Source organism: Eurypyga helias, unplaced genomic scaffold, assembly GCF_000690775.1.
Source record: "Eurypyga helias isolate BGI_N326 unplaced genomic scaffold, ASM69077v1 scaffold8773, whole genome shotgun sequence".
NCBI lineage: Eukaryota > Metazoa > Chordata > Aves > Eurypygiformes > Eurypygidae > Eurypyga > Eurypyga helias.
Genome location: NW_010241806.1, coordinates 1 through 18,302, shown reverse-complemented (window position 1 = coordinate 18,302; position 18,302 = coordinate 1). Strand labels below are relative to the sequence as shown.

At 53.9% G+C, this 18,302-nt stretch overlaps 1 protein-coding gene across 1 annotated transcript; it reads left to right on the top strand.

Moving 5' to 3' along the window:
* The first annotated feature begins 1,337 nt into the window (after positions 1 to 1,337).
* On the top strand, positions 1,338 to 3,988 carry LINGO1 (leucine rich repeat and Ig domain containing 1). The gene has a single exon (XM_010148866.1). The coding sequence runs from the start codon at positions 1,699 to 1,701 to the stop codon at positions 3,538 to 3,540; it is 1,842 nt and encodes a 613-aa protein (XP_010147168.1). The 5' UTR covers positions 1,338 to 1,698; the 3' UTR covers positions 3,541 to 3,988.
* The last annotated feature ends 14,314 nt before the right edge of the window (positions 3,989 to 18,302 follow it).

The window sequence follows — 18,302 nt, the reverse complement described above, 5'->3', positions numbered from 1 at the left end:
CGCAGGGGAGCCCTGGCCACTCAGCCCGGCCGTGGCTGCAGCACAAGCCTGGGGAGCAAATCCACACGCAGCCCTTTCCCCCAGAGATGCCAACCTGTCTTGGGGCCCTGGCGCAGCCCTCCCGACCCCGGCCCCCGAGCATCGCAGCTGGAAATGTTTCCACTGGGCTGGGACTTGCTGGTGCAGGGCTGGCAGGAGGGAGCTCTGCACCACTGCCAGGGGAGCCCTGCAGGATCAGGTCCTGGCACTGCATCCCTGTGCTCTGGGGGTGCTGCGCTTGGGGTAGTCCCCAGTGACCAGCCCCGCTGCGGAGGTAGCAGGGAAAGGAGGCGGACAGCGAGGTGGGAGGAGACGGCGGGAGAATTTCTGTGGGGACGCTGGGAGCGCATAGCCAGATGGCCTGGTGGCTTCTGACATGGTGCTGGTGGACGTTTTTATGGCCAGTCCATCGTCTTTCATCCTTGCGTCTTCCAGAGAAATTTTGTGTAATTTTTTGGGAGCAAAAGTTGGGCCATGTATCTGTGTGGAATGAGGAATGCAAACAGACGCAATGGAAGCAGTGCACAGAATGCGAACCGGACCCGTAAATAGTGCCAGAGCAGGGAGAGTAATGTACAGGATATATATAACGATGGATACACGGAGCCAGTGGAAGTAACGCATTGTGTATATCCAGGGATGGCCATAAATAGCATTAGTGGAAGCCATGCAGAGCGCACACATAACAGTAAACACGGTCCAGAGCAGCTCTACATCCAATATGCAATATTAAAATGATCGGATCCCGCAGAAGAGCTTGAAGAACAAGGAAATAAACCCAACGGAGGCAGCGCAACAAGGAGCATTCACTTCCCCCTGCCAGTGGGCTGGGGCGATTCTGGGTCAGGGCACAGGCCAGACCACGGCCCCCGAGGAGGTCTCCCAGACCACCCCAGGGGAGGCAGCAGGAGGCTGGGACCCTCCCAGCTGAGGCCAGGCAGCCCCCCCTTTCCCCACAGCACCCCTGGCCCTCATGTCAGGCTGCAGCTCCCTCGGCAGACGCTGACCGGTCGCTGTTCCTCAGGGCGGGGTGTGCAGGTCTGTACGTGCAGGCAGGCCTGGCGGGAGGCAGGGGACTAACCTGGGGGGCACTCCGAGACCAGGCTGCTGCAGAGCCTGGGGGAGCGCAGAGGAAGGGGGCTGGTTCCCGCAGAGCTGTCGCCGTTGCTCCCCACTTGGACACCCCGTTCCCAGCTGACCCTCAAGCGGGGTTCTCCCAGACGCTCGATCCCACGCTCAACTCCCCTGCGTTTGCAAAGCAGCCTTTATATTCCGGCTCCATCTACAGGGAATGGAATAATTTCAAGAGCTTAAAATAGGCTGTAGATAGATGTGTTTAGTATTAATTTTTTTTTTTTTTAAGAAGCTGGGGAAGCGAGGTCTGTCTGACACAGATTCCTCAAGGCTTTCCACTCAAAGTCTGTGCATGCTCAGTCATCAAGTGGAAAGTTGAGGGGTGGGGAGGAGAGTTGGTCTTGTAGCCAACGGGCTGGATTTCGGTTGGAAAATGAGAACCCGTGCTCTGCCGCAGCGGTGCGTTTCACCTTAAGGTCAGATCTACCAGGACAGTAAAGCTTTTGTCGTGCTCATGCCTGTTGTTTGCTCACATCCGCCTTGCTCTTTCTCTCCCCTCCCTGTTACCTGCAGGTGAGAGATAGGATGGTAGCTGGGGAGGCGAGTATGCGCAGCCCAATCCTGGCCTGCTGGCAGCCGATTCTCCTCCTGATGCTGGGATCCATCCTGTCCGGCTCTGCCACGGGCTGCCCGCCGCGCTGCGAGTGCTCTGCCCAGGAGCGTGCTGTCCTGTGCCACCGGAAGCGATTCATGGTCGTGCCAGAGGGGATCCCAACCGAGACCAGGCTGCTGGACTTGGGCAAGAACCGCATCAAGACGCTCAACCAGGATGAATTTGCCAACTACCCTCACCTGGAGGAGCTGGAGCTAAATGAGAACATTATCAGTGCCATTGAACCTGGGGCTTTCAACAACCTCTTCAACCTCAGGACGCTGGGGCTCAGGAGTAACAGACTCAAGCTGATCCCCTTGGGGGTGTTTACTGGGCTCAGCAACCTTACCAAGCTAGACATTAGTGAGAACAAAATTGTGATCCTCCTAGATTACATGTTCCAGGACTTGTACAACCTGAAGTCTTTGGAGGTGGGGGACAACGACCTTGTCTACATCTCCCACCGGGCCTTCAGTGGCCTCAACAGCCTGGAGCAGCTGACCCTGGAGAAATGCAACCTGACCTCCATCCCCACGGAGGCCCTGTCTCACCTCCACGGCTTGATCGTGCTGCGGCTGCGCCATCTGAACATCAACACCATCCGGGATTACTCATTCAAGAGGCTGTACCGGCTCAAGGTCCTCGAGATCTCTCACTGGCCCTACCTGGATACTATGACGTCCAACTGCCTCTACGGGTTGAACCTGACCTCCTTGTCCATCACCCACTGCAACCTGACGTCCATCCCGTACGTGTCGGTGAGGCACTTGGTTTACCTCCGGTTCCTGAACCTGTCCTACAACCCCATTGTCACCATCGAGGGCTCCATGCTCCATGACCTGCTCCGGCTGCAGGAGATCCAGCTGGTGGGAGGGCAGCTCACCACAGTCGAGCCCTTCGCCTTCCGCGGCCTCAATTACCTGCGCATCCTGAACGTGTCAGGGAATTTGCTGACCACCCTGGAGGAGTCGGCCTTCCACTCAGTGGGAAACCTGGAGACACTCATCCTCGACAACAACCCCTTGGCCTGCGACTGTCGGCTGCTCTGGGTTTTCCGGCGGCGATGGAGGTTGAACTTCAACAAGCAGCAACCCACCTGCTCCACCCCTGAGTTCGTCCAGGGCAAGGAGTTCAAAGACTTCCCCGACGTCCTCCTGCCCAACTACTTCACCTGCCGCCGAGCGCGGATACGGGACCGCAAGCCTCAGCAGATCTTCGTGGACGAAGGCCACACCGTCCATTTCGTCTGCCGGGCAGATGGGGACCCGCCCCCCACCATCATGTGGCTCTCTCCCCGGAAGCACCTCATCTCTACCAAAACCAACGGGCGGCTCACTGTCTTCCCTGACGGCACACTGGAGGTGCGCTACGCCCAGATCCAGGACAACGGCACCTACCTATGCATCGCCAGCAACGCGGGTGGCAACGACACCATGCTGGCCCACCTGCACGTGCGCAGCTACTCCCCAGACTGGCCCCACCAGCCCAACAAGACCTTCGCATTCATCTCCAACCAGCCCAACGAGAGCGATGCCAACAGCACGCGCGCCACCGTGCCTTTCCCCTTCGACATCAAGACTCTCATCATCGCCACCACCATGGGCTTCATTTCCTTCCTGGGCGTCGTGCTCTTCTGTCTGGTGCTCCTCTTCCTGTGGAGCCGGGGGAAAGGCAACACCAAGCACAACATTGAAATCGAGTACGTGCCGCGCAAGTCTGACGCGGGCATCAGCTCTGCCGACGCGCCACGCAAGTTCAACATGAAAATGATTTAACCAGGCAACAATTTGCAAATAATAATGGTGGGTGTTTTTTTTTTAAAAAAGAACAAATGAACAAATAAAAAATCATTAAAAAACAGACATTGGTACAAACATACCGACCTCTCTCCTTCCACCATGCCCTCTGCCCCTGTCCAAACCCACTGCACCTGCACTGTCACCACCTCTCTCCTCCTCCTCTTCTTTGTACCAGGAAGACATTCAGCTGATGTCTTCAGGACTCCTGTGTTTGTAAGGACTTCGTCTGATGGACTTTGGTGTCAGATATAACTCTGAGAGGGAAAAGCAACAGAGGGGGGGAAAAAGAAAGAAAAAAAGAAATAAAATCAATAAAAAAGTTACGAACTTTCTTCTGTAACTTTGATTTCAATAATTATGGATTTTTATGAAAACTTGAAATAATAAAAAAACCCTATTTCCTATAGATAGTTGGAATGCAAAATCTTGACTTCTTGATCTGTCCAGCTCTGTATCTCTGGTGAGCACTCGCTTTCTCACCTCAGAGGCATCTTCCAGCCGCCCCACCAGATCAGCCCCAGGGCAGAGCGAGTCTCGTCTGACCAAAGGTTCGCGCTCCCCCAGAAGGCATTTGCGGTGCTGCCTTGGGCCCTGCTCACCGCACCGGCAGGAGTTTGACTCTGTCCCAAGGCCTGGCTGTGGTTTTACAGCCAGTCCCCTCAACTCCCGGGGCCACAGCACGGATGTACAGAGCGGGGTCTGCCTGCCTGCCCGCTGCACTGCGAGAAGGTGGCAGGGCCCGTCGCAGAGCCCATCGCAGGGCAGGCAGCAGCTCGCCCTGCCCATGGCCTCCAGGGCTGAGAGCCAGCAGGTCCAGACGTTGCCCAGGCAGTGGGACCAGGGGTACCTGGGGACCCCGCTGCCTCTCACCTGGAGAGGGGACTCTGACAGCCGTGTCCAGCAGCACAGTGGTGTGTCCTCTCCGGTGGGGGACAAGCTGGCTCTTGTGCTATGGACATGTGTCCCTGCGGGCAGGGATGCTGCCATTCCATTAGCACCCTCCCTGGCAGCATAAGGAGGGGGTGCCCTGCCTGGCCACCAGCCCCTGGTACCCAGCACCCCGAGCAGCTCCAGAGCTGCTCCCCACCTGCCTGTAATGACCCTCGCCATGGTTTTCAGACCAGACTGCTGGCAGCCAGACTCACAGGCACCTTCAGGAATGTCCAAGGGAGTTTGACTTCCAGGCTTGCAGGAGTTGCTGTCTGAAAAAAAAAAAGATAAAATTCATACATTTATAAACACACACACAGTCTGAGCCAGAGGAGAGCAGGTAGAGGGCTGCGGCAGGGCAGGTTGTAACACACTGGCTGCTCCGGTGCTAGCTCCAGCATGCCCATCACCGTGGTGTCTGGTCAACAGGCAGCAACTGCCAGCTCAGCTCTGGTACTTGGGATCGGGAGGTCTGGGAGGTTTGTATTGTCTCAAGGAGGAAAAATTCGGGCAGGGCTGTGCTTACAGGAGAGGTGTGACAGTGCCACCCTCCCCTGAGACCGGTGGCCTGGAGCAGCAAGACCTGGCACAGGCTGCAGAGAGCATCAGCACAAGTGAGCAAGTTGGGAGGGCAACCCCTGAGGGACAGTGAAATTGCAGAGAGCGATGGGGAAAGCGATGTCTCAAGGTTTGAGGAGAAGAGAAGCAACATCAGACCAGCTCAGCCCTTCTTCCCCTGTTGGTTTGTGCCAATTTCCCAACCCCCAGAAAGTGCGGAGCAGGGCAAAGGCCATGGCCAGCCCTCCCCTGTCCAAGGGAGAAACCGGGCCAGTACCATGGCCTGGGGACCTTGGCACAGCCTGATGGCCTTTGGCTGTGCTGGAAGCACGGGAGTTCCCTGCAAACAGTGGCAACACAGGCACTAAAGGTTTTTATAAGCACTACTGAAGCAGCGGGTGCTTCCCACCTTTCCTGGCTGCCACCAGGACCCATGGCACCGCACCGGCACGCGGCTTCTGGCCTGCCCAGCCTCGGCAGCTTCTCCGAGTTGGATGAGCTGAGATTTGCATGCCTGATCTGTAAAGCACTTAAGGAGTCTTCGGGGATCAAAGTCACTACAAGATGATAAAAAATAAGCGACAGGAACCTGGAGCGCCGACAGGGAAGAGAATGGATTTGCTTTTCTTCCAGCAATGTGCCAATCTAGAAGAACCAACCTGAAACATCTGTGCTGGTGGGGTTTTTTTTTTTGCTGGTTTCAGCTTTCTGTTCATCTTCAAACAAAACTTTTTGTTTCTTTCTCCACAGCAGGTTTCAGGAGCTTTGATTTGTTAGTTTCTCATCTCTAACCCACCTTTCCTTTATACCTTTGAAAACAAAACCTTTTTTTTTAAAGCCTTTCGTTTTTTTTTTTTTAAAAGCACCAAAGCAAAATGCTACTTTGGAGCTTCCCCTCCCAGCAGTGTGGGAGCTAAATACACACACATATCTAGGCCCGCAGCTGAAGGCAGGGACCCCAGCTCCAGGAACCCTGAGCACCGGCGAGGAGCAGCGCGCCCCTGGCAGAGGCAGGGATGTGCCGAGGACTCAGCTCTCCGGGGGAAGGCGAACGTGGCCGCGAGAGCCGCGTGCAGAAATCTCTGATGGAGCCTTATTGCCAGGACTGACAATAACTTGATCCGTGGTTCAACAGGCGGCAGAGAGGTGGAGGGGGGGGTCTCCGTGTTCCTGGACAGCTATTAACACTGGCAGTCTAAAGGAGCTTCTTAATTGACTCCAGTTATCCTTTTTTAATGCTGTAATTAAAAGAGCTAATTCAACACAGATTAAAAAAAAAATACTAATAACCAACTCCAACAAGGTATTTGCAGCCGACTACAGTGTCCCAGCAACCAAAGGGAGGAATCAAGTCTATTCACTGTTAAAAATAAGCTTTAAAAAACAAAGAAAAGAGCGAAAACTCTTTCTTTCCTGCATAACATCTCGGGCTGTGCTAGTGTAGAACATTTCCCAGCACGGGACCTGCCACCCAGCCCCACACCCCCCCTGCCTCCGCTGCTCCAAACCCTCCTGGGGGAAGCCACACTGCCTGCCCTGCACCCGAGCTGTGGATCAGAGTCCCTCGTTAGGGAGTTGCCCAGTGCTCTGTGGCACTGCTGCCTGCCACACAGTTTATTATCCACACCGATTTTTTAATCTTCGATGCTTTGTGAACTGGATAATTCTTTTTTTCAGTCACCATGTGATTAAAGCAGATGGATGGAGCAGAAGAAAAGCATCTCAGAGTGGCTGGCATCTCAGCTCAGCATTTTTCATGGCTGGTAAAGATGGGGGAAAAAAACCTAACCAAAGAATAAACTCTTCTTCTCTCCTTTGCTGAAATTTACAGTGTGTTTCTTCTGCAGTTTAATCACGGGTGGGAGAGCAGGGGCTGGGTTCCAGCGCTGTTCTTCAGGTAACTGCGGGCTACGTGTCAGAGCCAGACAGCACTTCTCACTTGTGTTTTTAATGAGGATAAATAAAAAGCACTTAATGAAACATCTTGGAAGAGGTAGCAAAAGAACCCCAAAACAGCCAGGAAGACACGTTTAGGGCAAGGAGGGGAGGCTGCCTGTGAAAGGTGCCTTGCCTCCCCTTCTTCCAAGAGTGATGGGAGCCCTGTGGGGATCTCCATGACAGGCAGTGGGTGTTGGGATACGGCAGGGAGGAGGATGAGGGGTTATTCAGCACTTCGCTCCTGGGCACAGAGGTATTTAACAGACGTGTAGATGAGGTGCTGAGGGACATGGTTCAGTGGCGGATTCGGCAGTGTTAGGTTAACGGTTGGACTGGATGATCTAACAGTCTTTTCCAACCTAGAAGATTCTGTGATTTTATGATTCTACATCACCCACCCCAGGCCCTTCCCTCCCCACCAGGCTCTACATTCCCTGGCCGTGGTGGGCTGCGGCTGACGGGCACCGGGCTCTCCCCTCTCCCCCTTCTGCCACCTAGGAGGGAGCAGAGCTGCGAGCATCCTGCGGGAGAGACATTCATACACTCGCCGAGTGCCCGACCCTCCTTATCGATCCCTACACCGTCCCAGCCCCTCTCCCGCATCGGCAGGGGTGTGCAGAGCAGTGCAAAAGGCCAGGTTGGAGACTGACACCTTCACAGGGGTGAGAGGGTAATCAGGGGTTCGGGACGGGCCCCACATTTCCCCCCCCTCCCCCGGCTCTCTGTTCACAGACCCTGGCTGTGCTGCCCAGGCTTCCTGCTTTCCCCCGTTTCTATCAGGTCTTATCGCACTTAATTTTACTCTTTCTCTCACTAACTGCCCTCCCTCTCTTATCTCTGCTTCAGTGTCAATTTTTTACTCTCTCTCTTTTTTCTCCCTTATCACACTCTCTCTCCCTTTAAATTTTTTTAGAAACACTTTCTGCCTTCTGTGCCTCTCTCTCACTCTTGTGCCATTTCTCTCTGTCAAGTGCTTGTCTCTCCCCACCATGTCTGTGCTTCCCGCAGTCCTCTCCCTGCACACACCTTCTCCCCACGTCTCTGTCTCCCTGCTCCCCTGGCAGGGTCCCATCGTGCTCCCCCCGCAGTGAGCAGCACTGTGGCACAGAGGGAAGGACCTTCAGGCTTCGCCTCCTTTTCTCCTTTCTCTCCACCCTCCTGCTCTGTCCCCCTTTTCCTACCTCCCCCTTCCTCACTCCCCATGTGCTCTCCAGCCCAGCCCAGTTTGCCCTGAGACAGGGGATGGACTCTGCAGGGCTGTCCCTGCTACCAGGTTTTTGCAGGACACGGCAGAGGAGAAGGGCTTTGAGGTGCAGGGGCTCAACACGCTGGAGGGGATGGTGGGGGGAGCAGCCCTCCTCACCATCTCCCTGACCCCGCCATGGGTACACACAGCTCCTCCAGGAAAAAGTGGGCCTACTGCTTTCCTCTCCTCTTTCTGGGTCCGTATGCGCATGCTTATAATAGATTTACTGTGATTCTATCACGTTATGATTAAAACCCATAAATTTTACTAGGCCTTTTTTCTTATTTTCCATAATCCGCAGGATTCAAGGCAATCAAATTTTAACTGGAAAGCATGGGCTGTGCAGTTAGGTCCAGTGTAATGGGGAACGGTTCATTTCCCAATCCACCCCCATTACTAGTGGTACTAAAGAAATATTGCCCTGTGAAAAAGATTTTTCCTCAATTCCCTTTAAAACAACGCACTTACCTGAGCAAAGAATCCGAGGAGCATAACTAAAACACAGTGCCCTCTGCCGCAGCAGTTTACTCCCCCTCCTGAGGTTTCCAAGCAGAGTTTTCCAGTGGACTCAGGCAGGTGCTGAGGGTCTTGGGGTGACCCAGCCTGCGGTGAGCAGGGTGGCAGTCGTGGGTCTTTGGCAGCTGTTCCATCTCAGCTCCCTGGCAGCAGGCAGTGAGTAGCTCCAGCCCCTCTGGAGATTTCATCATGTGCCTGTTACGATCCAGGTAATAAGACATTTCATTCAAATGAGCAAATTTATTCCAGTGGCACTTTAATAACAAAATCAATAAAACTACACTTCCCAGCAGGGCTTTATCATATGCTAAAACTGCACCATATTGCCTAGATATACTAAATTCTCTCCCTGAAATAAAGTGCAAAGTTTAGAAGACAGATGACACCATTTGCGGCACTAGTAGGATAATACCCTAATAAATCCACAGCCACCTGGGCACTTCAGAGTTGTCACACGCTGCACTCGGTGGCCACCGGGAACTTCCCAGTGATGACGAGCACAGGAACAAGACCTTAGTGGCCCTCAGGCTCGCGGTGCAGACGTAGGGAGCGTGGGCTGTCAGAGCAGCGAGGCAGCCAGGCCCACAGGCCAGCCAGAGCGGACTGCGTAGGTGGGAGCATCGGGGACCCGGTTATCAGCGCGGGTTATCTTATCTGGGGTGGCTCTCTCCGAAAGAACCGGCTGTCATTGGATGGGAAGGTGAGCATCCAGCTTGGGGACCAGCTGCTCCACGCGGCGGGGACTGGGCTGGTCTGTCCCAGCAGAGCTCCTTGGTGTCACCACTAAGCTAGGAGAGAGATGAGACAGTCGGGAAACACTGCCGGTCCTGCAAGCCTGAGTCAGCAGCACCCCGGGACATGCAGCTGCCCAAGGAAGTGCCCATGTAAGAGGACAGGGGCTGGCCAGTCCTGCAGCACCCAAAGGGGCTTTCTGTCCCCCCAAGCCTTGCACTGGGCTCTGTGGCTGCTCTGCCACAGACCATCCCTCTTGCTCCCTCCCCACCTCGCCATCCCCCTCAATTACCGCCTGCCACTTCATCGCTGTTCCCTGTATCGTTACATTCCAGCACCTTGCCTGACACGAGATTATGGCTCTTCCCTCCTCCATCATCATCCCAGACCATCATCCAGCAGCTCTCCAAACCCTGCCCTGCTCGCAGTCATTCCCATCCGCCAGTCAGCCATCTCCCACCAGCTCTCCCCTCCTCCTCCTCATCCCTCCAGCTCGTGCTGCCCAAGCCTATCAGTGTTCCCCAGCCTCGAGTGCTGCAAAACTAATTAGCTCACTACAAAGATTGAGGAATAATTAGGGACTCCACTGAAAGCACAAAACTAGGGCATCTCGCCTTAAATAAACGCGAGGAAGCGTGTCTCTGCTCCACCGACGGCCTGTGATTGCTTCCAGCATATGATTACACGACCGCCGTCCCTCGCTCCCACTCCAGCCATGTTCACTAGAGATGCCTCTGCCCCCGTTGTGCCCCTCAGACAGCTGCTTTCTGGCTTTTTCAGCTTGTGTCCCTGCCGCTAAACCCAGCTCCTCCCCAAGAGCTCCACGGCGACTCAGGCACCGAAGCAAGCAGGCAGCTTTCCCAGAGATGCCGGGGCTGCTGGTTTGAGTGCTGCCTTCTCAATGGGCCACCATTTCCAGCTCTCTCCAGGAAAGCTGGCACTAAGCATGTAAAATAGCGAGAAAAATATTTGCAAAATTTCTTTTCCAGTTGCCTCTGCTGGGTAGAAGAGACACTGAAACAGCCTCTCCCCAGGGCAGCTCCACCATGATGGGCAGGAGTCCAGGGTGATACAAGAGGAGGAGGGTTTTGGGGCTGCTCAGGTCCTCCATCCTGGGGACTCCATACCTGGACATGTTGGAGTTCCCTTGACACATAGGGGGTGCCTGCAAACCCGTGTCTCCCCCCACGGAAACACTCCTCCCTCCTGCCTCCCCGAGGTGATGAGCAGGAGATGGAGGCAGCCCAGAATGAGGCGTTTCTGACCTTCACCACTCGCTCGTCTCCCCAGCTCTGCAAACGATCCCTCCTCCAGCCGCTGTCTGTGCCTGAAGCGCTCCACGCAGTTTTGTCACTTACTAATGATATTTAATAACAACCTGACACTCAGCCCCTGCGATCCACTCGGGGACCTGAGGCGGCCGCGCTGGAAGCCTGACTACCGGCCCCAGCCATCTGGGGAGGAGCAGTGCTTGCTGCCTCCGGGGGAGGTGGGACAGGGCGTGGGGAGGGAAGCACTGCCTTAAGCCCTTCAGAAGCAGCCCCCCCGCAGCTCCTGGTCCTTCTGAGTCAGCTGAGACCAGGCTGAGCATCCCCTCCTGTCCTCAGCCCATCCCTCCTGCCCTTGCCCACAGCAGGAACAGACAAGTTCTCATCTTAGGGACTGACCAGGGAAGGACCTCGTGGAGATCACAGCACTTGGCATGAGGCACAACCCCAGCCATCAGTGGCTTGACAGCCCTTATGGGTTGGTTTTGCTCATAGGGTTTTCTAGTGCCTCAGATGCACAGCCACAGAAGGGGTAAGGAAAGAGAGGTGGGAAGGGGTCCTAAGGCAGCAGCCTACATCAAACCTGAGGACACTGTTTCAGCATCAGGTCCCTGATGCAGAAGGCAGGGTGTACATCTCTGTGTCCATGCTGGAGGCTGCACCCTGGCCAAGCTGTACTGGGGGAAAGCAAACCTCACCCTCATCCAGCCACAGCTCCTCCTCAGTGGCCCAGAAAGGTGAGGGATCAGGTGTCCATCAGGAGTTTTCCTTGCCATACCCAGGAACAAAAGCTTGGAGAAGATGAAAAACCTCAGCTTTCCCTTGTAGGAGGGTTTGGGGACTGGGGAAGGGCCATGCTGAGTCAGCTTCAGGAGCATGTGCCAGAGGGAAGGCCGAGGGAGCACTGAATAACCCTAAGAACCCTCCTGTGCAATCCCTCCCAGCCTCTGGCAACCCCAGGTAGGAGACCTGAGCCAGATGGTTCTCTGCACCATTCCTTATCAGTCCTTAACTAACCTTTCTTCCGTGAAGTCGCCTGATCGCCTCCATCAATCTGCCCGTGCCCTGGTCTGCAGCGGTGGGTGCCATCCCCGCCCATGCTCGGTGCCTGGTTTGCGCCAGCCGGGAGGATCGTCAGCACACCCTGCGCTGTGCGGAGGAACCCGCGCTGCAAACGCTGCCCTGCCTGTGCTCTGCCACCTCTGAAGGATTAAGGTTTGCAGGGGGCAGGTGTAGGCAGGGCAGGCAGGGCTGCCTGCGACTGCTGCATCTGCACTCCAAGGGTGGCTGCTTGAAGGGACAATGCCAACCAAGGTCGATGAGACCCCAGCCTGGGCCTGCCTTTTCTTTCTCTTTTCTTTCTCCCAGGATGCACAAGTGTTGCCAGTTCAAACAGGTGACAGCTGAGGACAAAAAACAAGAGTGAGGGCTTCAAACACCTTCATTTAACACCCCTTCCCAGGCAGGCTGCCGGGGCAGCTTAGCCTTGCCTTTTCCAGTACAGCTCGCCTGCTCCAGGAACCACAGGAGGAGACCCAAAGCTTTTTAAATTCCCAAGCTTCTCTTTCTTTGTATGACCAGATAGCATGGTTTCACACTCACTGTGTCTGCTCGTAGCATATAAATCCTTAGTGGCAGAGCCATTTTAGGCATAAAACCTCTACCTGTGCCATCCTAGGTCAGGCTGAAAAGAGGCAGGGCCAGACTGTTTGCCCTGGAGCAAACAGGCCCCCCCTCCCCGTGGTACTGTACCAACAACTAGAGAGCAGAAGAGTCCCTGGGCATTGCTCCAGCCTGGCAGAGGGCTGCCACCATGCAGAAAGAGGCAGGAGTAGATGGGAAAGGGGCTGCAGCCTCTCCAAGCCCCCTCCATAGCAAGCCTCTCTGACAGGATGCTTGCCAGGCAACACTGGGAAATGTCTCCACGCCCCAGGTGCCTCCAGGTCCTCGCACCCTGAGCTGTCAGGGAGGTTGTGTGCTCAGGACCCCAGGGGCAGCACCCAAGCTGAAAGTGTTCTTCCTCATCACACTTCTGCTTCTGGAGAAGAGTCACAAGACCACCTCAGGCAAACAATCTTACCCAATGACCAGAGAATCCAGCTCTGGCACCTTCAAAGGACAATAAGAAGTACCCTGAAAGCCTGGGCTGGCTTGGAACCTGTGTAGAACCAGGAGGTTCCCCCTGGCACAGGCCCTCCCAGATGGATGCTCAAGGCAGCGCACAGATATGTCTTTATCCTGCAGCGCAAGTGGAGCTGTTCTTGTCTTTCAAACACACACCTAATCATTTTTAAGATCTCTGCCTCAGAACTATCTTTTTGATAAAATTAATCACAGGCTTAAATTACAGATAAATACCCGATATTAAAAGAACAGTTTGAAAAGGAGGAAAGGGGTAGTTTAACGGTGCTCATTTTCTCTACTTTTCTATAGCACACATCTTGGGCTATTTAACTGCAGAGCTTATGGAGCTTCATTCTGACAACCCTCCTTTCTTTCAAATGTGGCTTCCACAAATGCTTCCCCTGGTTTCTTTACCCGCTATGCTGCTGTTAGCTGTATTATTGCAGCAGTCACCCTGTCTCCAGCTGAGGCTAGGAAGCGGGCGTGCGAAGAGCTGTGTGAACACACACAAAGGGATAAACCCTGTGCTTAAAAGGCATCTACACGGGGAGCGAGGGGCACCTAGGTGTCCGTGAGGGATCTGGGCTATAATAGCTCAACAAAGAACGGCAGCTGAAAAAACTCACAGCTGCACGTGGCTCAAGAGCCGGGACGAGGACAGAGGTCTGCGCCAGCACAGCTCTCCGGCCTGCACCGCTGCCGGCCAGAGGACAGAGTGGCTGCTGTGGGGCTGGCAGGAATGATCCGCTCTAGGTGCTTCTAAGCACCGCAGAGTCCAGGCTCACACTGGCTTCCTCTGCTCTGCAGGGAACAATGGCTTTGATCAACAGAAGATTGCTGAGTTAATTGTAATGATATTCTAATAAAGCTGGGGAGATTAATTACGGCTCTTTATCAGAGCTGGCCCTCTGCCAAGGGTTTGCAAAATTGTTTTCCTCTGTTTCTTGTCATTTGAATTTAGGAGAAGAAAGGAGTGAGTTGGGTGCCTTTTTTCCTTCAGCAATCAGGACTGTGGCCTTGTGCCCTGCTCACGCTCACAGCTTGGCACATTTATGGAGGGGAGCGGGGAGGCTGCAGACAGAGAAACCAAATGGAGAGCGACAGAGCAAACCAATTAGACATGATGCAGCACAATTACGCTCCCAGTCAATAAGTGGCTCAGTGCAGAGAAGCACAAAGGAACGAGGTGATGGCATGCGGACCACAGACATCGCTCCATGGAGGGTAAACTTGGGGCACGTTACACCTTTCCAGGCTGGGCGGGGGCAAGATACACGCAGTGCTCGTCACTAAGGGATCACGGCGGTGGTGCTGCCATTGGGGAGGGGGATAGCAGCTGTCTTTCCAGAAAAGCTTCCTGGCCTTTGTTCTCACTTGTACCACACCAGCACAGAAAAGCAAGTGTCCAGAGAGCAGCCAGAGCCCTACTAAGTGGCCTTGGGGAACATGAGACTCAAGCCTTCCTATTTCACTTGACAAATAGCTGTTCCTTCCAGGGAAGATTTAGCAGTGCCCAGGCAGGTGAGAGACAGACCTGCAGAGGAATGATCCAGGCTGGAAAGCAGCAGATCAATCAGGCAGAGCTGCCTGCTCTCGCTCACAGAGGAGAAGGGAGAAGAGGTCCTTCCTGCAGCCAGCTGGCACACGATGCACTGGGGGAAGAGGCTGCAAGTCAAACCAGGGAAGGAAACGTGCTTCTCACACCAACCAGAGAGAAAGCTGAGCATTAAGATAGTACCACTCACTTTTAAGTAGGCAGCAGAGCAGCATTGGGAAAGTTCCTACCCACAAGTTGGGGCTCGCCTCTTTGAGGAGGAAAAATGCCACCATCTAACCCACCACGGCCTTCAGCTCTCCATGGGGCACCCTTGAGATGCAGCTGCTCCAGAGACCTTTTCCTGAACGGCTCTAGGAAGATGACACATTGCTACTGCTCATGAACCATGAAGATAGAGTGGGAGTCTAGATTAAAATTTTAAGTATTGCTCCTGCCAAACAGAACTGAACCAGGTTTTGCATCCCAGAGAGATGGCTCATGCAAGACCAGCCCCACTGGGCCTCTGCTCTCCCTGCAGCAGCCTGCTGACCGTGCTTTCTGCTGACCCTCTCCTCTGCCAGGCAGAAGCCGTAACGTTCACCTCCCGCTGCTGAAACACAGCCCGTGCTGGGGTAGCACACAGCCATGCTGGGGTCTACCAACGCACTGTGTGCCAGCTTCAGCCAGGGTGTCACTGACACGGTGAGGGCTGGCACGGCAAGCGCAACTGTATTCATCCAGTCTGAAAATCTGGCAAGTGTAGCCAGGGAGCACCAATCTCCGCATGCAATACAGTCACTCACAACCTCCGATTGCCTTTCCAAAGCAATGTGGGTGCACCATCGCTTTGCATCTGCTGAAGGACCCGAACATGGCCGCAACATCCTCTCCGCGCTAAACCAGAGGACTTAGAGCAAGGTCACGGCGGTGTAAGAGTAGGGTCTCTGTTTTGTACCGCCACCCTGAGAGCAATCTAGATGGTTCTTCAGGGTTTTCAATGACCCATAAAGCTATCTTACATCCAAAATGTTTGCTCCAACTGAGAGAAAAAAATGCTGATCTAAATACTTTTCTCCTGGAACATGACAGAAACAATTATTCATTTAGGCTTTTGTAAAGACTATCGAGTTTGGCAAAATGTTGCTCCAGGGGTAAAATAACTGGAAAAAAGTTTCAAAACCGTTTAAAAGTCCTACTTTTCTTAGATAAGGAGACTCCAGTCTTCCCATTTCAGAAAAAAAATCCTTGTGCTACATCTGAGTTTACCTCAAAATACAAAGAAACAAACAAAACATTAAGAGAAAAATGACCAAGATCAACACTGGGAAGCAAAGTGTTGCACAACTGTATTAATTCTCTTCCACCGCAAGAAAATTTGTCCTTTTATATGGATTTGGGGTAACTAAAGTATTTCAGCAGCTTAAGATATTCCTTAAGAAGAAAATCTCCTTTCCAGCTTCCTCAAGACCTCATCCCTGCCTGTGATGGGTCTGGTACCGGTCCCTCTCCGAGGGCTCAGGACCAGCGGCAGCAGGGCAGCACTGCTGGGGGTCGGGCACGTGCCCAGTGGCACTCACTGCTCCGGCACGCGCTACCCGAGATTCCCCGTAAATAAAATCATCGGCGTTGGCTCTCGTGTTCATTTCACAGGCGGCTGCTCTGCTGACAGGTTTCACACGCCGCTACCGTGTCTTGTCAGCTTTATACTCTCAGGCCAACGCTGGCTCACCAGCTCCGATGTATATACGTAAAAATAAATGGCTCAGAAACCCCAATAAAGTGACAGATAACATAATGGGACCTGGCTTCAGAAAATAAGCTTGTTTATGGAACCTCTGCACCTCCAAATTTGATTTATGTTGTGCAGGCTGTCTCTCAGCGAGGGTTGGGGAGGAGGGCTTGCTTGTGCTTGCTTCCCACGGGTGGCAGAGGGATGGCTGCTGGTTAAGAGCTGCCTTTAGGGCTCCTGCCCTAAGACTGGCAACATTAGTGTCAGGAGGAAAGAGCAGAGCTTCCCACAGGATTTGCTTGATGCGATCTTCCTCCAGCTCCTGCAGGAACTGAACATTTTTGCTAGCAGCTGCCCCAGCCAGGTCCGCTACCTGCCCGCCTCAGGGTAGCTCTCCTCATCCTCTCCAACCCCCCTCCCACACAAGTCCCCTCCTTGGGCTTTCTGACACGGTCTGCAGGCTGGAGGTAGCTGCAGAGATCTCAGTATTCCAGCAGTCAACAGAACATGTGAAGTAAAACTAGACAGTGCCTAAAGGAGACCATGTAAGCTTCAAACAGGAGAGCTCCTGATGGCTCGAGCAGGTTCTCCTGGTAGCCCCTTTGGTCTGGGCTGCAGATGGTCCTTATTCAATCTCTTGCTGTAAGAGCTGCCTTGCAAACAGGGATAATCCTTCATTTGATGTTTGCTCCCTTGGATATCACTTTTCACAGCAAGCATTACAATTTATGTTTATTTTTGCCAAGCCATGTTTATTCTTGAGCCACTTTGATTGTTACAGCGAAGGCTGGGATGGCTCTTGCAGTCAAAGTGCTTGTTTCCAGGGGGCTAATAATGAGACACTGTCAATCTGCAGACACGAGGGAAAAATCACAGCCCCTTCTCTCACAGAAAACAATCAGCCGCTGCCAGACCCTGCACTTCGTACTTCTCTGTCTTTGATACGTGGCTGGAAGATCTGTAGCTCCAGTCTCCAGTGGACGTGCCGACAGGATGCCGGCCCCAGTGCCGTTCCTGCAGAGGAGCACAGAGGCTCTCAGGAAAAGCCTTGCATCTGCAGTACATAAACGCCACGAGACACGGGCGTTCGACCAGCGCTGTGACTTGTCTGCACAGTGTGATCCCCTGCCACGCACAGGATAGATGCCTGGTGCGGGCTGAGCCTAGCAGAGCCTGCGTGGTGGAGCTGGGCTGCTGGGACACACACACCACAGCTCCTGCCCCAGCCAAGCTCGTCAGAGCAACCCATGGGTCTGGAGAGGCCAAACTGCAGATGGCGGGTCATGGTAATTTGCTGCAATTTCCTACGCCCTGATCAATGCACCCAGCATCTCCCATCCTGAGCCCAGGCTCCCACATGCAGAGCAAATCCCTGGCTAACTGCTGCCAAGCAGGAACACCCCTTGTGAGGAAGAACTAGCCCTGCAAGATGCAGTACCGGGGAGATTGGTTGCAGGATCAGGAGCACAGGTAGTGTTTTCCTTCATCCCTCCAGTGACAGGGAAAGACACTGAAAGGAACAGGAAAGCACACCTGATCAACATGTGGCTCAGAGGCTGGTGCCAACGGTGGAATTTCAGGTTTTTTGGTCATGGGGAGGTTTACATGGCACTGAGGCTTCTGGCAACAGATAGTGTGTAGCTGTCTCAGAGGGGAAAAGGTTTCTTGCCCGTGACCTGGTGGGACTCATCAAGAGGGCTTTAAACTAGGTGGGAAGGGGGCAAAACCGGTAGTGCTACCAACAGATACCCAGAACCTGGATAGGAATCGGAGGTCACCAGGAGAGCACCTGGCAAAGAGAATCCTAGATGCTCCAGTCCACGAGCCAACTTCATCAGGGGCTCATCTTAAATGCCTCTATGTGAACGCATGGAACATGGGGAATGAAGAAGAGGAGCTAGAGGCGTGCGCTCGAGTGAGGGGTATGAGCTCACTGGCATCATGGAGACATGGTGGGATGGCTGCTACAGCTGGAGTGTCAGAATGGAAGGATGCAGGCTCTTTAGGAAGGACAGGCAGGGGAGACAGAGAGCATGTATTGTTCTCTATATCAGACCCCAGCTGTAGTGTGTGGAACTCCACCTGGGGATGGATGAAGAGCTGATGGAGAGCTTGTGAGTCAGGATTAAATGGAAGGCAGGGACAAGGGATACTGTAGTG

Excerpts from the sequence above, each read along its gene's own strand:
- LINGO1 (XM_010148866.1), top strand. The coding sequence starts at position 1,699 with ATGGTAGCTGGGGAGGCGAGTATGCGCAGCCCAATCCTGGCCTGCTGG.